The following is a 25,282-nucleotide window of genomic DNA, read 5'->3' as shown; positions in this document are numbered from 1 at the left end:
CATTAGTGAGTGTTGTCGCAGTTTGCGTGCCACTAGAGGTATTAATGGCGCTGGGGGAAAAGCGTACGCAAATCTGCCGGACCAGTTCATCCATATCGCATTGCCCTGTGACTGTGGATGTGGGAACCTGGCAGCAAAGCTTTGGCGTTTTCGTTTGTGGCGAATAGGTCTATTTCTGGATGACCCCACTGTTGGAAGTACGGTTGGAGAACTGACGGATGTAGCTCCCACTCGTGCATCTGGTGGCTGTGTCTGCTGAGCAGATCCGCCATCTGGTGTTCCGCCATGAGGAATATGTTCCTCTGAATGGCCCACTTCCACATGCTCTGAGCCAGATGAGACAACTGTGGAGAGTGTGTTCCTCCCTGCTTCTGTATGTAGTACATTGCAGTCATGTTGTCCGTCCGGATCAACACGACTTTGTTGCACAAGTGTACTTTGAATGCCTTCATGGCTAGGAAGATTGCCATCAGTTCCAGAACGTTGATGTGCATCTTCTTTTGTTGCGTTGTCCATAGTCCCTGCACTGTGTAAGTGAGTACATGAGCTCCCCAACCCTGGAGAGAGGCGTCCGCTGTCAGTATTATTTGTGGAACAGGCTCTTGGAACGGTCGGCCCTTGCAAAGGTTTTGTGGATTCCACCAATGTAGAGAGTTGTACGCCCGACCGCTCACCAACACTAGGTCTTTTAGTTGCCCGTGAGCCTGATTCCATTGACGTGCTAAGCACTCCTGAAGCGGGCGCATATGTAGTCTCGCGTGCGGGACTATGAAGATGCAGGAGGCCATCATGCCTATCAACTGCATGAACACTCGCGCAGGAAGGGAGTGTTGAGGTTTGAACTTTGAGATCAGCAGTTGCATGCTGTTGATCCTCACTAAATTTGGCTGAGCTGTGGCTGCCAGAGTGTTTATGGTCGCGCCCAGGTACTGTCGTACGTGTGCGGGTTGGAGATGTGATTTTGGGTAATTTAGTGAGAATCCCAGACTGTGAAGAAGGTGAATGGTGAGGGACATGTGGCTGGCACATTGCTGGGCTGACTTTGCCTGAACAAGCCAGTCGTCCAGGTAATGGAAGACGTGAATGTGTTGTCTTCGTAGATGTGCCGCCACTGTTGCTAGGCACTTGGTAAAGACCCTGGGTGCTGTTGTTACTCCGAAGGGGAGAACTATGAACTGATAGTGATTCTCCTGAATGGTGAACCTGAGATATTTCCTGTGTGAAGGGTGTATGGGTATGTGGAAATACGCATCTTTTAGGTCCAGTGTGGCTAGGAAGTCTCCCTGACTGAGTAGCGGGAGAACCTGCTGTAGGGTGAGCATATGGAAATGCTCTGAGAGAATGTATCGGTTGAGGGGTCACAGGTCTAGTATAGGTCTGAGCGACCCGTCCTTTTTTGGGATTAAGAAGTACAGAGAGTACACACCTGTCCCCCGCTGGTTGACAGGCACGATCTCTATTGCACCTTTTTGCAGCATACTTAGCACTTCCTGCTGCAATAATGCCAAGTGCTCTACGGACATAGGACGGTGCTTTGGCGGTATGTTGGGTGGAGTGGACGTTAATTCGAGACAGTAACCGTGCTGGATAATGTCCCTGACCCACCTGTCTGTGGTGATGGTTTTCCACGCTGACAGGAACCGTTGGAGTCTCCCCCCGACAGGTGTTATGTGGTCGGGGGGCAGGGAGAGGGCGTCACTGTTTGTTTTTGGGGGAGGACCTGGTGTTGCCGTAACCACGTCCTCTGCCCTTGGTGCTGGAGCCACGATATCCACCTCTGTTGGTTTTATCATAGGTACTTTGTGTGCCTCCTTTAGTGTATTGCTGCTGTGACCCCTGACCTCTAGCTGCTCCTCTATTCCCGGGGCGACGAAAGGAGCCACTACGAAACTGCTGCGTCTGCAGAGCCCCCATTGATTTCGCAGTGTCAGTGTCTTTTTTAATTTTCTCGAGGGTAGTGTCAACTTCAGGGCCAAATAAATAGTCTGGGTTGACCGGTTGATTTAGGATATTGTTCTGAATCTCCGGCTTGAAGCCTGAGATTCTCAACCATGCATGCCGTCTTAACATGACGCTTGTGCTGATTGCCCTCGCCGCTGTGTCGGCTGCATCCAGTGCGCACTTGATGGATGCATTGGTAAGGAGTTGTCCCTCTCTAATGAGGAGCTCCGCTGCCTCTTTATATTCATCTGGCAAATGTTGGAGTAGTGACTCTAGTGTGTCATAGTGGGACCTATCATAATGGGCCAGGAGTGCCTGTGTGTTGGCAATGCGCCAGATGTTCGCTGCTTGCGCTGCAATCCGTTTGCCTGATGTCTCCAGCACCTTGGACTCCTTGTCTGGGGGAGGAGCATCACCTGTTGTTTGAGAGTGGGCCCTTTTGCGAGCATTAGCAACCACCATGGAGTCCAAAGGTAACTGACCCCTAATGTACATAGGGTCTCCGGGTGCAGGCTTGTATTTTTTTTCAATCCTAGGGTTTAGCACCCGCGCCCTAGTTGTTTCTTTAAAAATGTCTTTTGCAGGCTTGAGAACTCCTTTTAACATGGGCAGAGTTTTGACAGTTCTTTCGGAAGAGGCGAAAGTGTCCACCCAGAAGTCTTCTTCGACAGTGTCAGAATGGAGTTCTACTCCATGATTGGCAGCAGCCCGTTCTATGAGGGCATTAAAGGCAGCAGTGTCCTCTGTGGGAGATGTATTTATGTTATAAAGCTGCGTGTCATGGGTATCTGGTGCGGTACCCTGGTCTGTGGGGTCATCCCAATGCCTGATCTGGGTCTTGCAGGTGATCATCAGGATCGATATCCCCAGGGTAGGTGGTATCATCCCCTACATAGTCCTCTACTGCGTCTGCCTCTGAAGGCGTAGGAGAAAAGGACGGTGGATCCTGATGGAAGGGCTGAAAGTGTTCATGAAGCACTGGCTCTGACCCTGCTGGTAATTTGTGTTTGAGAGGAATTTTATAGGAGTCCAATCCCTTCTCTGGTGTGATCTTCCGCTTGCGGAGAATCAACCTACCAGTGTTGGCGTCGATAAATCGTGGCTGTGAAGGCTCGAGATCTGTTTGTCCTGTGGATGGGGACTGTGTTCGGCGGACATGTGTCCGAATCTCGAACAATTTCGGCGCCGTGGGCGGCGGCAACCCAAACGTGATGTTGCTCGGCGCCGAGGGTGTCTTCGAAGCCTTGTGCGTGTCGGGGCCCGACGTAGAGTGGAGGGCTGCCTGTTCTCTGATGCGTTGCAACGATGCCGAGACCTGTTGCACGGTGAACGCAGATGTCTCTTTGGAGCCGGTCAGCACCTTGGAGGTAGGCGTCGAAGCGGCCCCCGACTTTTTTGCAGTCATGGGGTCATCGATCCGAAGGGAGGTATCGACGCTTGTTGGAGTCGATGACTTGGCAGGCGCCGCCATTTTAGACGTTGACGCAGACTTGGTGGTCGGGGCCGATGTCTTCGGTGCCAGAGGGCGAGGTGCCTTGTGGGGACCGAGGGCCTTTTTCTTCGCCTCTGCACCCGTATCCGCTGCGGTGAGCTCGGCACCGAAATCCCTTTTTGCGCGGTCGGAGCCGATGACCTTTGCCGGCGTCGAAGGAGTGGAGGGCTTCGAGGCCTTCGAGCCGTTCACAACCAGTTTCACTTTCGTTTTCGATGGAACGTGTGCGATGGATGGTTTCGGTTTCACTGAATGGAATCCAGTCGTCTTCGATAATAATGGCTCTTGCAAAATGTTCGAGGCCGGGCCTGAAGGCGGGGCCGAAGAACCGTGAGGTTGATCTCAGGTAAGGCCCGAAGGCGATCCCTCGACCGGAGCCTTATGACGACTTATTTGTTCGGCCTCCGTATCAACGGGTGGGCCTAGCTCCTCGCTGGAGCTATCTTCCTCGGCCCCAAAGGCCTTATCGTAGTCTCCTACCTCTTCGACGACTTCTTCTCTCTGAAAGATCACCTCATCGTCGTCTTCCGATCGGGAATTGTGTTCGGAAGCGGGGCTGGAGTCTACGTCTTCCACGCTCTCGGCGTCCTCGGTGCTAAAGATGTTAGTCGGGGCAGGCGCCGATTGCTGCGCCTCCAATCTCGCTGCCCGTCGATTCCGGAGAGTCTTCTTCGAGCGGAATCGGGCACAGGGCATACATTTCGACTCATCGTGATCCGGTGAGAGACATTTGTTGCATACCGGGTGGACGTCGATGTGTGGGTATTTCGCGTGGCATAAAGGACACCTTTTGAATGGAGTCCTCGATTCCATCGTCGATCGAAGTTTGATGTTCGGACCAAGCGGATCCGAAAAGCTGGAAGAAGGTGCTAAAGCACTAAAGAAACTAGTCGACACCGAACGGGAACAGTACCGACGATAACTAAAGGCCTATTGGCCTTAAACTGAATTTTCCTAACTTGAGCTAAGATAAGCACATCCGAACCCAATGGCGGAAAAAAACAATCTAAGGATGGAGAGGATGCCCATGCGCACTGTGGTCCAGGGGAGGAGTCACCTATCTCGTGATACTTCGAAGACTCTTCCAGGACAACAATGTGCAATCATCCGGACCCAACACTAGGCGGCGATCTATGCACAGATATGAATTCAGCAGCCCACATGCCTCGAACATATAAATTAAATGATGATCTCCAGATAGAGATCGCGAAATGCTGGGATATCATGAAATATCTGATTCCAGGTAAACTGAAGGGAGGCTGGGTGTTCCTCAAGTGTAGACACTACTATTCTACCAGTAATCCCAGTAGGCTTGTAATGTTGCTAAATCCTTTATGAGAAAGAAAAAACAAGTACAACTAACATTGGCATCTGCATGCATAGCGACTAGCATTAGTCAACTGTTGAAGTTTAGCCACCCAAAACGCTTTAAGAAAAAGACTGATGGCATTCCCATACTTGGCAGCCATCGACTGCTACAGGAATTACTTTTGGTGAGTAAGACCTGCTTAATAGGGTCAACGATCCTCCTTCATACTTAATGCCAAAATCTGAAAGGCCATTAGATATACCATTAAAGGTAACTGCTTCATGTTTAAAGAAAGGATTCCTTTTCATCTTCTAGTCAAATTGTAGGTGCAAATATATATATATTCACTTAAAAAACCATAGGTTTCACACATGTTATAGTTAGGTGGACATTTCACTCGTAAAAAACCAATGAAATTCCCCCGTTATAGTTAGTTCAGATAACTATAACTCGCGCGACCGCAATCCACTGCTGATGACGTCACAAATTACATCACTCATGACATGGTCAGTGGCATCACTCATGACATCACTGATGACATCATCCTTTTGATAGAGTGGCGGTCGCGCGAGTTATAGTTATCTGAACTAACTATAACGGGGGAATTTCATTGTTTTTTTACGAGTGAAATGTCCACCTAACTATAACATGTGTGAAAGAGATACCCCAAAGGCTGGCACACCCAGGTAAGTTATCGCTTCAACAATCCGCTGCTGTTTCTAAAAGGAACCATCCACCACTGTTATAGGTCCGACGCGTTTCAAGCCGTAGCCCTTCCTCATGGACCCGAAAGAAACAGGCAGCAACTGTGTGGCTACTTAGCATTCCCTCTTTTATTTCCATTATGTGCACTTGCCTGCTCAAATGAACAACTGAATTCTGGGAATAGTAGTACAATCAAACCTAAATAGGTCACATGTTGCTGAAATCCTTCGTAATTATGCTGGGTATAGAAATGTCCTTAGCAGCGACCTCTTTTTGAACATATTAGTGGCTCACCCGGCCACGGCTCAGCACCACTACGATATCTATGTGGGTCTGCCTCCGTGTTGATTAGGCGTGAGGCGGAACAGGAGGTGCTCTTGTAATGTGCCAAATCGCTGCTAAGGACATTTCTATACCCAGCTTAATTATGAAGGATTTCAGCAACATGTGACCTATTTAGGTTTGATTGTACTACTATTCCCAGAATTCAGTTGTTCATTTGAGCAGGCAAGTGCACATAATGGAAATAAAAGAGGGAATGCTAAGTAGCCACACAGTTGCTGCCTGTTTCTTTCCGGTCCATGAGGAAGGGCTACGGCTTGAAACACGTCGGACCTATAACAGTGGTGGATGGTTCCTTTGAGAAACAGCAGCGGATTGTTGAAGCGATAACTTACCTGGGTGTGCCAGCCTTTGGGGTAACTCTTTTTGAACATATTAGTGGCTCACCCGGCCACGGCTCGGCACCACTACGATATCTATGTGGGTCTGCCTCCGTGTTGATTAGGCGTGAGGCGGAACAGGAGGTGCTCTTGTAATGTGCCAATTCGCTGCTAAGGACATTTCTATACCCAGCATAATTACGAAGGATTTCAGCAACATGTGACCTATTTAGGTTTGATTGTACTACTATTCCCAGAATTCAGTTGTTCATTTGAGCAGGCAAGTGCACATAATGGAAATAAAAGAGGGAATGCTAAGTAGCCACACAGTTGCTGCCTGTTTCTTTCCGGTCCATGAGGAAGGGCTACGGCTTGAAACGCGTCGGAACTATAACAGTGGTGGATGGCTCCTTTTAGAAACAGCAGCGGATTGTTGAAGCGATAACTTACCTGGGTGTGCCAGCCTTTGGGGGGTGTATATGTATATGTGTATGTATGTATGTATGTATGTGTGTATATATATATATATATATATATATATATATATATATATATATAGATATAGATCGATATATATATTCTCTAGTCTCTGATTTCCTGTATACCAGGATCCTTTATAGTTTGAGATGCCAAACAAGTATTTGACTTTAAGTTGTAATAACTTACAATTGAGTCACCTATGTACTTCCAGGGGGGAATCTGAGGAGTCTATGAAGCTCTATTGCTTTCTGACGTGATACAAATAATAGATCAGCATGAAACAATGCTTGACTTTTGGCGAGCCATAGCCAAGGGGGATTTGCAGCAGTAAGTTTCAAATATGAAAGGAAATCACTTCATGCTTCACTCTAGACCGGCAGTAGATGCTGTCATTTTGCGATCTAGTCTTAAGCAGTTGGACTGTTGCCCAGGTTTTAATTTGCCGTTGAGACAAGTCAAACGCCAAGTTTTGTAGGGCCCCTAGTGCAAGCATTTTGGAAAACAAACATGCTCCTGGCACACCACTAAACGCTTTAGTGAAATCCAGAAAAGCACAAAGCAAAGGTAGAGCTCCTCAGGCAACCATCCTGCCATCAGGGCATGTTCAATGTTATTGTGCATGACAGTGTGCCCCTCCCTAAAACCGGTTTGATAAGTCAAGATTATGCAATTGCTGGATGACACATCATGAGTTCTCCTGAGATGAGTCATGCAAAAATTGTTCTGTGGCGCTGAAGCATTGAAAGAAAGTGGTGGTGCGCAGGGTTGCACCTATGCCACTTTTTACGCACGGACTCAATCCTCACCCTCTTTTGGATGAGGCCTGTCTCGAGGATATATTTGAAAAGGGGATTCAGAAGAGTCGCCCACCACCGAGGAGCAGATTTTAAGTGACTGCTGATGCACCCTTCCAGGACCTGTGGTGAAAGACTGCTTTTCAATGATTATATCAAGATTATAGATTGTTTTATATTCCCTCTGTGCTATCACCGTTTTTATAATGATCATGTAAAAAATTTGAACCAGCTCTCATCACCTATCACATTGTCTTTGTTCTGGTTGCTGCTTTACTCTCCTAACCAGCTGGATTCAAGTAGCCTCCAAAATGTGTTGTAATTATTGGTGGTAATTGCCTATTGCCCTTCTTCCCAGTTCTTGAGATTTTGTGTGCATTTTTTGTATTTAATTAAATTTTAGATGTTTTTTAACCAGATTTTTTTCTATGATCTTGGGTAGCACGGTATGGCTTCAACTCCAAGCCTTCCTTACCGCAGTCATATGGGCTCTTCTTTTCAATTGATATCATTATAAAGCCAGAAACTAGATTTTGTTTTCTTTTGGCTTCTAATAGAAAGTTACAGGCATTGACCAGAAGCTTTAATAAACGCTACATTTCTTCCAGTAACTTGGCAGGACACTCCCTGATAGATAATATATCATGCATCGTGGGCCATATGTATGAAGGCAATTTTGCGATCGCAAATGCCGAAATTCGCAGAATTTCGGCATTTGCGATCGCAAAACAGCAGTGTCATATGTATGACACAAACCACCCCATGCAAAATAAGGAATCGCAAATTTTGCAATTCCCTATTTTGCGATTGCATTTAAGGAATCGCAAGTTGCGATTCCTTAAATGCAATGTAAAAAGCACACAAAAAGTGCAATTTGGACTTAAGGAATCGCAAATTACCACCAACTTCAAGTTGGTGGTAATTTGCGATTTCTTTGAAAAATGCACTTTTATGCATTTTTCAAAGTGCCATGTGACTCACATACATGCCCTAGTCTAGACGTATTATTTACAAAAAGGCTCATGAGAGGAGGAAGAGGGAACTCAGAGAGGACGCTTGGTCCGACCTGATGGAGGCTTCAACTAAGGCTGACAGCAGCCAATTTTGGGACATAGTTAACCGCCCCCTATTCAGTGGGAATGGGTCCCATGCCACTTCCTCCCACAACCCCCCTGAGAAGGGGATTGAGCACTTTGAGGGCATTTATGGTTCTGAGGAATGTGTTATCTCACATTAGCCTCTAGCACCAATAATACAACAGTGTAACCTAGCATTGATGTGGAGGAGGTTGCGCTAGCAATTGAATGCATCACAGGCCATAAGGTCCAAGATGGGATCACCGCTGATTTGTTTAAGATGTCACCCAGTCTGTGGGCCCCAATATTAACTCGACTATTTAATCTGGTTGTACGTACTGATCTACCGCGTTTGTGTTACCAGTCCATTATCATCCCTGTATTTAGAGAGGGTTCCAGAGATCTTCCGTGTTACAACAGGCCCATTTCTTTGATAGACTGGGTTGTCTAAGTAATGGGCAGGGTGATCCTAGAGAGGGCCATGTCGTGGGCAGAGGAAGGATCTGTCCTTTCAGATCATCAATATGGCTTTCGCCCGGGCCTGGGCACGTGTGACCAGTGTATACATTTCTATATGCTGATCAACAAGTACACAGTGGCAAAACCATGGTCGATGTTTATTGCATACTTGGATCTATCTTCCACCTTTGATAAGGTGAACAGATCCAAACTGTGGCGGATCTTGCTGGATTTGGGATTGGATACAGCCATTATTTACTTCCTCAGTGGGTAACAAGGATACGAGAGCGGTTGTCCTTTACAACACAGGTGGGTCATGTTCCAGCTGCTTTTGCTTGAGGAGCAGTGTAAGACAGGGGTATATAATGGCCCCTTTTTCGTTTACTCTGTGAATGAACTGGAGGCAAGGTTTAATCATAAGCAGGTGGACTGCCCTCAAATTGTTTCCTGACAGATTTATGCATTGTTAAACGCAAATAACACTGTTTTATTCGGGGCAATAGGTTGTCTAGGGTCCAGACTTATTCCTATTTAGGAGATGTATTTGATGATCAGTCATTGTGGGCACCTCTGATCAAACCCAAGAGGTTAGCTGTCAAGATCTATTGGTGCACTTTTCTCTTTTTCCGCTAGAATCGGTAGTAAACCACTGGATGCTCTGATTATGATATAGAAGGCCAAACCTGTTTCAGTAGGCAACTACGGTAGTGATGTATGGGGGATACGTAAATTCAAGGGAGCTTTAAGTGGAGGAAAATGGGCTCTGTAGGCTTTTGTTAGCAGTTCTCTGCTTTTTTGGTTCATGAGGAGTTAGAACTGCCCTATTCGTCGGATTTCATTTCCCTCCGTCCCTTGATTAGGTGGCTCACTATTTGGGTGCGATCAGAAAATCACCTAAGTAGAGAAATAATTAAGGACTGCCTGGAGCTTGATAAGTGGAGGTCAGTCAAATGGCTGGTGTATATCTGGGACACTTATCTCAAACTAGGTAGGCCTGCCCTGATTGAGCTGCCTCCTACTATTCTGAAAGCTGACATTACCTTGACTCTGGATAATCTTCTTCTATGGAGAAAAACCGAGACGGGGGTTAGTGATTTGGAGAAACCTCTGGTCCGAGGACATGCACTGATTGTAACAGGTTCCGCCATTGAACTGATCTGCTTAGTACTTTTAACGTCCATCACAGATTCCTCCTTACCAGATTTAGGTTTAACCAGTTCCACATATTGTTGGCGTTTCCTAAGTCAGGTGTGTGGGGCACGAAGATGAGAATGTGCACTTGTGACAACTTCTCTCCCAAGGACCTTTTGCATTGTGTAGTCTTTTGTGGATTTTATGACACCCCTCGAAGAATGCTTTTATAGACCTTGTTGAAACCCTTACATTTTGTTCAGGTCAAGCCCACCCTCATGTATTCTACAGCTTCATCCAGATGAACACACAAATTATGCTGTTGCTCGCTTTCTTGCCTCATCATTGAGGCTGAGAAAGACGTTTGAAGAGGGGCGTGAACATTTTATCCAAGTGTTTTACACTCTCTTTGGGTAAGTTGATTTTACACATAATGCACTTTATCATGTTTCATTGTTTATATTTTTAAGTCATCTCATATGCATATGTATCTGCCAAATTATGTACTATGTGCATATGTGATGTGTCATTAGCTGGACAAAAATACAATGGTATTTTATATTACGATTGTTGTTTGTACAGTATTACTGCATGGTCGTCAATGAAGGAATTGCTTTAGGTATCACCTAAGTTAATGATTATTTTACCCCCACCACCACCACCAAAATACATATTTTAGGTGTTTTTCAGGCTCCTATTGACAAAAACTATGGATCTAGATTAAATGGTTTCTTTTATTGTGTGATATATGTACTTTTATGATCTTGTTAGACCGAATAAAGTTATTTTGACTGACTGACTACACTTGTTAAAAACTGGAGAAAAAAAAACTAAAGGAAATTGCAACCTTGTGGATCTTTTGTTGCTCTGATAACACTGGTAAAAGTTGAGGTCTGTTTACTGCAATTGGTTTGTAGAATTCAAATGCTGTCAGTGAAGCTGTGCAGAGTTCACAACTTCATTTGGTTCTGAAAAATCCCAACAATATGACTTTTTGCTTCAGAATTTTCCTTTTTTTTCTTAAAGAGAATTTTCCATTGAAACCTACGTGTTTCACAAACCCATATATTATCCACCCCAGCTTTCCCCTACCAAATCAAATAGAGACTGCCCGTCTTCAGACAATATTGCTATGGGGAAGCTGGACTTACCTGCATGCAGTCCCCCAACAGAAAGATGTAAATGACGAAAGAAACCAGATTCCCACTGCTGATTTGACCCGTTATCACAAGATGTGATCCATAGTACAAGATGCTGAACTGCAGAACCAGCTGGGTGAGCTGAAATAAAAGAATAGTCTTGTTTATATCGATACACTCTTTATTGCAGTCACCCCAGGTAAGATCATACTAAAATAGTCTAAAATAGTTATGAAAATTAATCTCATTTTTTCCAGTAAATGCCATTTTTTTTTTTAAAACATTGCTTGCCAAACAATAAGTAGGAGGGTCAAATGGGCCAAAAATAATAGGATGACAGTAGGAAAAAAGAGAAACAATCAGGAAACAAAAACCTACAGTACATAGGAACTACCGAAGAGATGGATCACAAAAAATAAAAGAATTGCAAAAAGAGAAACTAAGATACTAAGGGCCATATGTATCAACACATTTCCCCATAGACACAGAATGGGCAAAACCCTTTGATACATCTGGCCCCAAGATACCAAATGTGAATCAGAGGAGGGAGCTCACAGGACTTGAGCCATATAATGAAAGCCCAACCAACCCTTCTCTGGGTTCCTCTCTCCCATCAAGATAGCAGGGCATTCTGATGGACCCGATAACAGGGCCATACGTGGTTTTGCCACCAGGTTCACTATTCACCAGTGGTGACACTGCCAAACACCGTGTCAAACCAGTAGCCCTATTTATACTGCCTAAGGCTAAGCTATGTCTCTGCAGACAATCTAGGTCTGGAGGATGTTTGATTGGTACCTCAGCAGTTGGACTTTCTCTCATTGTGGAATCTGTAAGTGAGGTTAAAAGAACTCATGTATTTGAAGGTCTCTGGCAGAGAATGAGGAGAGTGGACTTTCCAACCTCATATGGTAATATGTCAGTGGTTTCAAAGAATGTGGTTGCAACAGATTCTGTCTCTGAGATCAAGACTTCTCTGACAAAGGTGCAAGCTACTTTGCCACTCAGTCAGAAACCTATTGTTCCTACATCGTTCAATCCCTTATGAAAGATTTTCAGGCTGTGGTACTTGGAGGGCAACTAGGACTGCAACGCTCTTTTATTTCTAGCATAGCTGTGGGCAACCCTAGCTCCGCCTCTTTTGCTCTTTTCTCTGGAGTGGCAGCAGGGCGTCAATTCAATCTTTATTCCTGAGCAGCAGGTTTTTCTCAGTTGATTACGTTTTTGAAGGTGGCCTTCATCAGACAGAAGCTTTATTGTTGATGACAGAGGATTTTGTGAAACAAGCACTTGAAGATAAGAATGTGTCTATCTGTTATAGGCCCTTCAGACCTGCTGCACAATCTTGGCATCAACCTTCATCCCACTGACTATCCCTGTGGCCTGTTTTTTCTAGCCAGGTCTGCCTTTCCTCCCACAGGCAGATGATGTGGTTGTAGACCAAGTAAACTTTCAAAGGGGTACATAATTATTCATCATGTAGTCCTCCTGGCCATAGGAATATGGGCAGGTCAAACCCTTATTTTACTGTTGGAGGGTAGACTCCAGCCAGTCATCAAAGTCTGGTAGGGGGAACATGACAGACTAGTGGGTGCTGGATGAGTTAAGAAAGGGATATCCCATTGAGCTGTCAAGCACTCCACCAGGTTCAATGGGCCTGCAACATTTTAAAACAGTTATCTCCCAGACAGGGCACTCAATTTAGAGTAGAAATGTGTCATTCTACTGTCTCTGGAAGGAGCTGGAACTGGGGCCGGAGTGTAATCCAGCTTGCTTTCAGTTAGAAACCTTTCATACAATTATGCCCTACTATTGACCTGAAGGACATGAATAGGTTTTTCAACTGCATTCTCTTCAGGTCCGAGACCATTCAGGGAATCATCCTGGCAGTATCCCTGAATTGTTGGTGCCTACAGTCAGGCAGGACACTAACATCAATGCTCCACCAAAGCTTTCTGAGCTTCACAGTTCTGTCAGGAAACTCTCAGTTCAGGTTATCCCCCTTCTCTCTGGAATCACCATGGTTAAGTACCCTTGGTTTATATTGTTAACACAGAAAGAGTATTTCTCCACCCCTGTCTATATTTAACCACTGTGGTCCCTTCACATTGGACTGTTCTGGCCATGCAGATGTTTCTGTGCTCTTCATTCTTCTAAAGTCACCAAGGGTTTTCTTAACACTTCCTCAGAAAAGGTTTTTCATCCTCCTCTTAATGCACTGACATTTTAGAATCAACTATGCTTCCTACTTTCAGGGGTGGTCAGTGTTGGTCCAGCAGTAGCTTCAGTAGTGTCAGTAGCTTTGGTTCGAGGGGGACATGGCCTCATCCATTTTGAAAAGGTACATCCTCTGTTGCCTCCCTGGATGATGGCTACTTAATTCCTTAGATGGTTAAAAAAATATTTTGGATGTTACCTTCTTCCACCCAACGTACAGTGGTCCAGGCGCTTATCACCTTTAGGCTGGACTTTAGTAACATTTTGTACTTGGGTGCCTCTAAGGAAGTGCTACGTAAGCTGCAGTTAGTACAGAATGCTGCAGCACGGCTGCTTTGTAAGATCCCCAAAACTGTGTCTATTTCAGTATCAATTCGAGAACTCCATTGGCTCAGGATTGAATGCCGCATTAAGTTTAAGGCTTTGAATCTTATGTTTAAGATAAAATCTGGTAAGGCTCCTCCCTACTTGATGACCCTTGTTCACCCTTATGTTCCTTCCCGCACACTCCGATCAGCTACTCAGGCTAAGTTTGTCATTCCTAGGATGAGACTAGTGCGTATGGGCGATCGCTCTTTTTCCCACCTGGGCCCTTCTTTATGGAACTCCCTCCCGGCAGGTCTCCGAAGCGAACCTTCTTATGAGATCTTCCGGAGAGGCATAAAAACTTGGTTATTTAATATGTAGTTCTAATTCTTTTTCTTTGTGCACTTTCAGGTGGCGCCGGGAAACCCTAGGGTAGCTGTGCGCCTTATAAAATGAAAATAACAATAACAATTCTAGTGACTCTGTCCATCCCCAGGGAGCTGAAGAGGTGGTAGGAGGAGAGGACCTCCCCATAGTTGTAGATCTGGATCCCAGGAGCCTTTAGCTAGCTAGCATGAAAAGATGAGGGTGATCTTAAGTACCTAAAATGCACAGGTTTTCTTGGATTCTTTGGAGGCAGCCAGGTGCTACAGCTAGTAAGAAGTCATTGCCTTCTTCAACAACCTCCTGACGAGCGAAGCTGTAGTCATTAGGAGAGACAGCTTAGTTGTCAGAATATACATTATCCCTTATTATTATTACATTTATAAGGCGCAACAGCTACCCAAAAAGGGTTTCCCGACGCCGACAAAGACTAGAAGAAGATGTGTCAGCTTAAATTAGCTACTGGTTAAAAAGCCAGATCTTGAGAGATTTACGAAATTGTGTATAAACCGTTTCATTCCGGATAGTTAAGGGAAGTGCGTTCCATAATAAGGGACCAAGATATGCGAAACATCTGCCTTCCATCCGAGACAGTTTAGTTCTTGGCACAACAAATTTCTCTTGGGTCGATTCACAAAGACACCGCGAGGGTAAATATGGGCTGACCAAAGACTGCAGATATAAAGGAGCAGTTCCCACCTTGATTTTAAACATGTGGCTCAGGGCTTTGAACTTAATTCTGTTCTCAACCCTGAGCCAATGGAGATCCCGCAGATGACTGGAAACAGAAGCAAATCTTGGACCCTGCACAGTAATCTTGCCACAGCGTTCTGCACCGTCTGCAGTCTACGAGTCACTACCTTGTTAGAACCAAGGTAGAGAATGTTTCCGTAGTCCAGCCTCGAAGTAATCAGAGCCTGGACTACTGTTCTCTGAGTTTGCTGGGGCAACATCCATAAAATCTTTCTTAGCCACTTCAAGATGGTAAAACATGTGGAGGACACTTTGATTGCTTGATGGTGCATCGTAAGCGAATCGTCAATAATAACGCCTAAATTGCGGACTTGGCTGGAGGGCTGAGGAAGTACTCCCATTTCACTGGGCCAATGTTGTGGGACCCAGAGATCTTTATTACCTAGAATCAGGACCTCCATCTTCTCTCCATTGAGTTTTAGGTAGTTGTTTTGCATCCATGATGCAATTTTACCTAGGCCAAGCTGAAGGAGGGAGGGCCCGGCCTCGCTTTCCATGGAGAGAGAGAAAATGATTTGGGAGTCGTCAGCATAAGAAAACAAGGACAGTCCAGCCTCTTGCGCGACGTCAGCCAAAGGTCGCACTTACAGGTTAAAAAGCAGGGGGCTAAGTATAGAGCCCTGTGGCACCCTGTGTGGTAGGAATTGATAATCAGAGCAAGATGTTGAAGAAGAAATTTGAAAACTGCGATTGGTTAAAAAAGAAATTAGCCAGTTCAGGGCTGAGCCGCCAATACCCAAGGAGCTTAACATTTTTGCCAGTATGGGATGAGACACTGTGTCAAAAGCCGCGCTCAAATCGAGTAAGATGAGCGCGACCGTATCTCCAGCATCCAAGTGTCGCTGTAGTCGTTCCGTTACCCCTAATAACGTGGTGTCTGTGGAGAAACCAGCTCGAAAGCCACTTTGTGACGAGTGAAGGAGCTTATTGGATTCAACAAAGGTAGAAAGTTGTGTGTGAATATGTTTCTCCAAGTTCTTAGAAATAGCCGGTAATAAAGAAATGGGCCGGTAGTTTGAAAGTATCTCAGAATTGGCATTAGCCTTTTTTAAAAGAGGGATGAAGTATGAGGCGGCTCACTGGCTGGGCATCCCGGAACAACGTGATGAGTCCATCATATTGCACCTGAGGGTGTTCGTATTGGATGGATTATCAATGTGTATGCCGACAGGACTTCTGTTTGCATTGGAAGGGTCCTGACAATGATCAAGAGGAAGGGCAGGCTCCAGCTATTTGATGAAGTGTTGGTTTCCTAATCTCCAGCAGACGTCAGTAGCCCCTGCTGTGGTAATTCAGTCCTACTCTGTTCTGAGGCTGAGAAAATGGCTGGAAACAGAACAGCTTGGTCTGCCAAGACAGAGACTGTCTTCAAAGGTTGCCCTGGCTGCCCAACACTCAAGGTGGTCATCCACGCTAAGTCCGTAAGCTCACCACTGGCGTTCTTTCTACTACTACTGTTATGTGAGAGATCTCCTGCCTCTTTTTCAATGCCCATAGGGTTCTAACCTTCTTGAGGAGGGCTTCATGTTGGGCTCATAGATTGCTTTCGCTGAGACCAGATGGCAGCTTTCGCTGAGACCAGATGGCATCTTCTATCAATGCATTCCATAATCCTGAGGACTTGTTCAGTAGATCGGCAGCTAAAGTCTACATTCACGTCATTGGTCACTTCTGGAGTATTCCACTAATGCTCCGGATCTTATAGGTTGCTCCATTTGTAAAGGAATCATCCTTGAATGTTTTATGTACTAGGGTGAACTTCTGTTACTCTCATATCTGCACACAGGTTAGAATACCAGTGGGATCTAGAGCATGGATCCGTATCTTCCAAGCGTTGACATGAATTAAGGTTTTGCCATTCCCTTCCTCCGCCTGGTCTCTTCGGCGGATAATAAGTAGGGCTACATTCCCTAGAATTGGGGATGGCAGCACAGCTATATTTTCTTTTGACACTGCATATGCCTCCTTTGTTCCTTTCATCAGGGTAAGAAGCCCCTAACTGAAACCTCTAGCAGGTGAGTGCATCTTACTATTATCAGGGCTTATGGCAGAGACAAAGCCCAAGGCACTCTTCTGACTGTGATTTAGGTTTGTACCATCAGCGGAGTGATTGCTTCTTAGACTGAATCTAGGGGAGCATCTATGGTCGATATTTACCGGGTAGCTATTTGCGCCTACCTCAACGCTCCTGTCTACAACAAATGTCATGTGTCTCTTTCGAAGTTGCATTTCTCTGTTCAGCAGTCTTGTGAGTCTTGAGTTTTGACACATAAAAATGTCTCCATATGAACAGCACTGTGTCTCTCTGTGTTTAATTGTCAAATGTATTTGCAGTGCATTTTAAGACTTTCTACCATACGCATTTTTCAGCATAAAGTGATTTTTAAGGGGCCTGACATGCCCTAGATTATATCCATTGGCATAATTTCCTGCTCCTCAAAATACCCATGAAACCTACATAGACCAAATAAATTTAAGTCATAAATGGCAACACCCAGCAGACCTCAAAAGAAAAAAACTTATTTTCACAATTGTTTTGAAAACCTATATTCATTTAAAAATAAAAAGTATGCCTCAAATAAAATGCAGCTCCAGCCCAAAACAAGCAGTCAATTCAATAACATTTATATTAAATGCAGAACAAACATGGTGCAGTCATTTTAGGATACTGTAATAGCTGAACTAAGATTTTGGAATCACAAATAGCACTGGTGTGTTACTGCAGTTTATGTTTCCCATAATTTGTGAAAGTAAGAACACAAGTTACTTACACTGGCAGACCATGTGAAGAAAGTTGCAGCTCTGGCTTCCTTTTTGCACAAAAGGTGCACCTGCTGCAGTTTTTCCTTGTAGAGTTTCGACTCGGTCTCCTCGTTGGCAAAACTCCGCACTGTCTTCATTGCTGAAAGTACTTCCACTGCAATATTGTTGGCTTCTGCATGGGCGTCCTGAACGCCTTCGGCAAGTTTCTAAAATAGACGTAATAATAATAACATTGATTATAAAACGAATAATGATAATATAACAAGAAAAATACGTTTCTATAAAGAGAATAAACACTTTGTCCATAGCTGAGCAATGAGATGGAAGGGATGATCCTATTGGGCTTCAGATTTCATTTAGATTATGACGTAGGGCCCGTTGTCTGTCAGGGTGGCAGAGGTACTTACCTCGTCACAATGGCTGGATTATTGCCCACCATAATAAGATATCTTCAGCGGCCCTGCCAAGATCTCTGTGCCTTCCGAAGAGCCGCTGCCACAGCGGGCATCATTTTATTTAAAATATCTGTTCGGGAACGCTAGGGTTTCCCTTGGGGTCCCAAACTCAAAACAAGTACATCAAACTGTCCACTCTAAAATAGTGCGGATCGTCTGAGGCAGGGTCAGCTTTAGGGCAGTGCGACTGGTGCAGCCGCACTGGGCGCTGACCTGTTGAGGGGGCACCGACCTGAGGGAAGGGTGCTGTGTTTAGCAATAGCTTATGATTAAAGGGATGATGGGCACTTTTGCCAGGTGGTAGTGAGAGAATGTGAGGAGGCGGTCATTGGGTGCGGGGGCGCCAAAAATGATTGTCGCACCGGGCGCCACCAGTGCTAAAGCCGGCCCTGGTCTGAGGCACCTACACAGACAGCCCCAACCCCATTGGGCTGTGGGTGCAGGGTTTCCGCTGGCAGAGCTAGCAGGGACACGGTTGTCGAAACATCATGGACTGCCTGACTGCAAACAGGGGGGGGGGGGAAGGCAGATTGGCGGACAGGGCCCTCTGCCATGTTTGTGTCTGAGTTCACAGTCTGCCAAACTCGGAATCAGACCCTTTGACTCCATTGAGCAGGGTCCTTTTGGTAGTTGTTTTACAGCACTCTGGTCATGGAGCAAGTGTGAATCTATTCCCTTTACTATGATATGAAATATCTCCCTTGCTTCTTTTGCTGTGTGTCTGATCTCTGGCTCTATATTTTAAACCTAGTATTTCTCATACCAAAATGAGTGCCAATATTTTAATATCATGACCAGTATCTTCTGTCTCAATCCTTTAATATTGTTATTATAATTACTATTAGTAGTGTGATTACAATTAATAATATAAATATTAATATTATGTGTATACGTATTATTAAACTATTATTTTGTTGTTGTTTAATAAAACATTCATAATAAAACATGAATAAAAAGGAATACTATTACTAATAATAATGTGAATATACGGGTTAGTTCATAACTGCATTTATATAGCGCTAACTCTCCCTGATGAGGCGTAATAACATTATTAATAATATTAATGTTATTATTCCTAATTATAAAGCAACACGACTCAAAATAATAACAATAATAATAATCATAATAAAAATAATAACAATAGTAACAACAACATTAGCAGGTTTATTATTATTGTTAAAGGTTGTACATTCTGACACACATTCATGTTTTCGAAAGTTCCTCTACCCATTAAGACATCTGCAACCCCACCTTGGTAAAAAAACGGAGGCTTGTTTAAGAGTTCAGTGTTAATGCTAAATTAAAAGGACAGTCCACTGGTGGAATTTTCTCTGTAATTCTTTTCCGTGCAAGTTTAAATTCCACCTCTAGATTCTCCTCTGGACTGAGCACTTCCTGCAGAAATGTACCGATTTCCATTATCACCCAACTTTTACCAGACCCTGGGGCCCTCATTACGAGCGGCCTGGTTAATCGCGATATTTTCGGTAACTGCAGTGACTGCACGTATCGCAATAGCGAGCTTTGTGATCCATATTGGCAGGGCAAACCTGCTAACATTCGTTAGAGGAAAAATACCTGTTATTGAGCAGAACATGCAGAATGTGGTGCAGTAAGCAACAAAATGTGTGTTATACCTGCAAAACTAGCAATTGGGTGGTATTAGATACATTTAAACTCAATAGAGTCAGAAGCGATAACTATCACATTATTTAAAGGGGCTGTTTGTAATGGTCGTCTTTGTCTCATGTCCTAGTCCACTCATCACCAAACTAACCAATGCTTCTCTTAGTAATAAGGCAACCTTCAAAAAGCTTATGTAAGCAATATTTCCTCCCATCTTGAATAAAACGGTGTAGACAGAATCCCTTGCCAAATATTGACAATGTTGTCACTCCCACACAGTTATGGTGCTCAAATTCCTAGTTATCAAGCAACTCTTTTCTAAGGTTGTTTTAGGTTGTGTTGTGTTATTTTTATAGCAAATTATCACCTGTGAGGGTGTCCTGGTGCTTTGGCAGGTGTATGTGGCTGCTGGCCTCAGGGAGCCTTACTCGAATATCCAGGACTTAAACTTCTTGCGGAATTCAAGCATGGAGGAGGAGGCTCTAATTTGGAGTGGGAGGTTGTTCCACACTTTAGGAGTGAGGAACTAGAATGCACAATCTCCTGATCTGCTTTTATATAAGTGTGGGATGCGTGCTAGTGAGAGTCCAGCTGAGCGAAAGTACTTGGTGGGTTAGCGTAACTGCACATGGCTGTTCAGGTAGGCTGGGCCTGTGTTGTGTAATGCCTTGTATGTGTTAGTGAGGAGCTTGAATTGTGTGCTTATGCATTGGGAGCCAGTAGAGTTCCTTCAGGTGTCATGTGACGTGAGACCAACCTGGGATGTTGAGGACCAGTCTGGCTGCTGCTTTTGAAGGGGTTGAAGTATTTGTGTTAGTTGGTTGGTTATTCATGCACAGTGGGTGTTTCTTTAGGCCAGCCTACTGGTGATGAGGGCTAGGGTGACGGGTTTCCTGGTGTTGTTGGGTAACAACTTGAATATCTTTTTCAGCATCCTCAAGGTGTGAAAGAAGGACATGGTGACTGCGTTGACTTGTGAAGACATGTCCAACTTGTTGTCAATAATGATTCTGAGGTTTCTTGTGTGCTGGGGGGGAGAATGGGTCTAAGATCTGTAGGCTACCAGGCAGAGTTCCATGGCGAGGCATCTTTTCTAAAGCCTACCATTTTGGTCTTGTTCGTGCTCAGCTTGAAGCAGATGGACTTCATCCAGGTCGTTACTTTGGTTATGCATGCATTGAAAGTGGCCCTGGTGCTGGGTATTTTGTCAGAGATGTACAATATCAGTTGCATATCATATGCATCGGTGAGTATGTTGATGTGAGCAATGATGTCTTCCAGCAGAGTCAAGTAGATGTTGAAGAGGGCCGGGCTGAGTGAGGAACCCTGAAATGAGTTTCTGGGCTTCTGAGGAGTATGGTGGCATGCTGACGGTTAGGGTTCTCCTGGTGATATAGGTGCAGGCCCACTAGAGGGCAGGCCCTTGGATGGCAGTCTCAGGGAGTTGTCTGATGAGAATGGAATGGGAGACTGGGTCGAACGATGAAGAGAGGTCTAGTGGGGTTAAGATCAAGTAGCCTGAGTTTAGGTTCAAGTGGCCTGCTTGGTTAATATCAGTATGGTTACAGAAACCGACAATATTAAAATAGGAGAAGAGTTATGCACTACTGTGGACCAGTGCCGGGCACCCACATTAATCAAGTCACCGTGGCTGGCATCGTGGATTGGAGCTTCGAACTTAGAGCATGAATACAGCAATAGGAATCCATATGGTTCTTATTTGAATCCTTCCAAACCTACCACACAAAGCAAATGAGAATGATAATGCATCTCTTGTTGACTACCACGTGTGGCATTCCCCAGTTATCAAAGCAGTTCTCATTATAATAAACCTTAATCTCCTATATGACCAGATACAGTGTGTATGGCATTCATATTCCGATTGCCCCAAAGGGGCGAAGTCACATGTATTTATCTGTGTTGTCTAAGTCACAATCAGGGCTGGTTGCAAGCCAACTGACTATGCAACAAGCTATATGTTAGGATGTCAATGACACCTTGACATGAAGCAGAATGTTGATGTGATGAAGTGTCATGAAAAGTGATGGAGAACTTGGCACAGACATTGAGGCCTGGCCCGTATTGTATCTACAACATGAATAAATACTTAAGATAAATGACCATGAAGAATTGCGCAGTCACTACACCATAGAAGATGGAGTGTGTTACTCACTGGCCTCACAACTATCACCTCGCTTTACTCTAAATTGTCTCAATCTATAGATTCCTATTCTTCACTCTTGGGCAAGTTCTGAAACCTGGTAATCTCTTTTGAAGTTGATCTGCAATTGATTCATCCAGCCCATGACTTCCTGAAGACTGCATAGCCAGTGCCATGAAATTTCTTCAACAGCATGAGGATTTTAAAGCATTTGGGCTAACACTTATGGGACAATTACCTCCCTCAGGGCAGTGTCCCTAATATCCAGTGTTCTAATGAACTCAGCACTTTATTTCTCCCTTTCCTACGTGGGTCTAGGTCTATGCGCACCTACAATCTTGAAGATGGCCGCAGGGAAGGAACCCTGACACTGAGCTCCTGGGAGCAGGATCGCAAACTCTGTGATTACCCTGGCCTTCCTATCCCCACCGCCCACCCCAAGGAAGTCAGGACTTACCGGATCTGAATCAAACGACGGTGAGCCAGAACCGAGCCACACCCGCCTTGGAAATGAAGATCCACGCCCCGGTACCACCAGGATGGCTAATGTCCCCGCGGAGGTGACCGCAGCGGAAAAGATCTTCAAGCGACTCTTGGACAGCCTGAGTTGGTCCCGCAATAGTCCTGAATCCTGACGAACGACCACAACCAGGTGGGGCTTTTCAAAAAGATACTGAAGCCAAGAAGAAACCAGCACCAGGCTGGCACAGAGCTCAGCTCTTTAAGTGAGACTGCCTGACTCCATGATATCCGCGCACGACAATCCCATGGATCTCTCCCATACAAGCACTAGGCACTGCTGAAAAATTGGACCTCTCATCGCCAGCCATCACAGCGAGGCTCAGCTTCCTCCCATATATCGCGGTCCAAGACGGAGCTGCCACCGGACTCTCACCGAGCGCAAGTGGAGACTGCCTGACCCCAAGATGGATGCATCCGTAGTTCCCACTATGACGATTACTAGGTCTCGATAATCAGCAGATCACGGCTCTCACACCCCACCCTCCAAGACCGGTAACTGGGATAGAGCTGCTAGGCTCTGCTTCACACGTGAGAATATGTGCCACTAGCTGCCCGCCATGGTGCACCCAGGGATGCAGGGAGCAACACTAACTCGTCTCTGCCAACCACAAGATGGCCGCCCCTGACACACTCACGGAGCTAGATCGGATATTGGCACTGCACAAAGTTTCCAAGCATCTTTCCCTCTACTGTCTGCCTCAGCTGCCCAGCATCAAGCAACAACAGGCCAGCTAATTTAAGCATCAAGCAACAACAGGCCAATCTAATTAAGAATTTGGCTGCCTGTCCCAGCATCCAGGCACCCCAGGCAAGCTCATAACTCTGTTACATGTCTCCAAAATGGCCGGCCATAGCCCAGATTTAGTATCGCCAATCACCGGCACAACCCCACCGATGTGACCCTAGCAGACATAGAAAGGGTGTGCATCAGGAGCCCTGCGCTTCAGTCTGCCCCCAATAAGCTACCTTGCCCTCAAGGAATCTCAGTCGCAACCAGACGCGCTGTGTATCGTAACCGGACACCTGACCCTATAATGGCGGCCTCGAGGTCCTAACCACCACCCAGGAGCATCTTAGGACAATCAGGAGGAGCATCTATCCACACGACTAGACCGCGCAACAATTCTCCAAACCAACGCTCCAGGCTGCTGTCCTTCTAACCAAGCATCGCCTGGAACTGGAAGTCCTCAATGTGAATGGAAGGTAAGGGAATGCTTAGTAGAGCAGAAATCCCCAACCTCCCTGCTCCAATGAGAGTGGCCTAATAGACCTCCTCCGGCCGAGGTTCCCCAAAGCCGCATCAGCCATTGAAACACTGCCCGTAATAGAACACGCCGATCCTCATTCAAGCTCTGACCTCTGAAGAGCTGTCTTTATCCCACTACAACCAATCTGGAAGCAGACTAATGCACTAATTGATCTAGCCTGACCTGCTAACTAGAGCCGATCCCTCAAGAGTGGTCCGCATCCCCCCATCTACTAGTTCACTAGCTGATCAAGGTCCCCCGCATCTCTCATCAACTCAAGAAACAGAGAGATAATGGCACCTGACACTTCAACTTTCACGAGCCCTCCCATACCGACCTACTTGATACCTCACAGCCTGAACTCCTTCGCGATCAGTTCCCCCTCAACCTCTCATTCAAAGCGAAAAGAAACCTTAAACACAAACTGATTAGATAGCACCCTGAAACACTTTTCGCACACATCTACCATTGCTCCTCCAGAGGGCAGATAAAAATGGATCTAATCCTCCACACAGATAGACCAAATGACCGGACCGCCACGTTCAGAATACAGCTACCCATCTCCAAAACCACGACCACCTCGCACAGCTGCAAACTGACGAACTGCCCTACTCCGTACCCCTGGCCAGTCCTCCCTGCCAGGAGAGACGATCAACCACCCCCACGCCCGATACCAGAACAACCATCCTGCCTACACAAGTCACCTCCTGCACCCCCACCCCCACGAATCAAGAGCTACAACCTCCCGTACAATGCCACCCACATCCTCCTCCCCCTGATCACTCCAACCCTCAAGGTAGGAACGATCCTCACCTGCAATCTCAGACATCTAGACACCTCAACCCCTGCCGCGGACAACTGGTCGGCGATAGCGCATCACGACCCACTGTGCTCCCTGCCCACGGTCCCTAATACGGGCAGCTCCTACACCAACAGGCCCTACAACACTGACATCCCCACCTCCTCTCGAGACGCCCCTGCCCAAGCCGTCCGACCCCCGCCACGGGAAACAAGGAACAGCGACTAGCCCTCCTAGAAAGACAGCTAGTAGTGATAACCCTGGGCCTGAGCAAAATCTTAAACACCCTTGACCTTGCCTGAAAGACTAGGCTCACTCCGCAATGGACTCCCACTCTGACCAGCTCCACCCATCTAAAACCGGACAACGTGCCTCACCTGAGTGAGCTCCCAACCACCCCATAGACCCTAACACAGAGACCCAGAGAAACCAATACTGAGTACCGAACCCAGAGACCCAGAAGAACCAAAGCAGCCATGTCCTCTAAGGACTATCTAGATAGCGGAGCTATCTTTATCCTACGACTCTCCCCATAAAGCCTCCCCTAAAGCCAAGATCCAAGTGATCACCGGTTTCGGAAGGGACCACCGCTCCCCAAATTCACCAAGACCCCCGGCCCTCCTTACTGCCATACCCAGAGCCTCCCCATAAATAAACTCACCAAAGAGGAGTACACTACCAACTGCATGCTCATAAACTGCAGATCAGCCTCCAAACACGCAACAGAATTAGCAGAAACCATCCTCTCTCAGCACCAAGACATGGCTAAACGAGTTCTCTGCACCAAGCCTAGATATGTTGGTGCCCCCAGGCTTCTCTATCATCAACAAGGACAGAAAAGAGGCGGAGGCATAGCAATCA

The 25,282-nt window shown here is 45.8% G+C and overlaps 1 protein-coding gene across 5 annotated transcripts in view; it reads right to left on the bottom strand.

The window, feature by feature from the left end:
* The window catches only part of ABCB9 (ATP binding cassette subfamily B member 9), a 153,188-nt gene that overhangs the window by 64,468 nt on the left and 63,438 nt on the right, over positions 1–25,282 (bottom strand). For all 5 annotated transcript variants that reach the window (XM_085632786.1, XM_085632785.1, XM_085632788.1 and 2 more), the window contains 2 exons: positions 17,620–17,817; positions 11,201–11,329 (listed from right to left, as the gene is read on the bottom strand). In XM_085632786.1, the coding sequence (XP_085488912.1) occupies positions 11,201–11,329; positions 17,620–17,817 (327 nt within the window). The remainder of the gene's footprint in view (positions 1–11,200; positions 11,330–17,619; positions 17,818–25,282) is intronic.

Source organism: Triturus cristatus, chromosome 11, assembly GCF_964204655.1.
Source record: "Triturus cristatus chromosome 11, aTriCri1.1, whole genome shotgun sequence".
Classification (NCBI taxonomy): Eukaryota; Metazoa; Chordata; class Amphibia; order Caudata; family Salamandridae; genus Triturus; species Triturus cristatus.
Note: the sequence above shows the minus strand (reverse complement) of the source record. Positions and strands in the feature narration are given on the sequence as shown.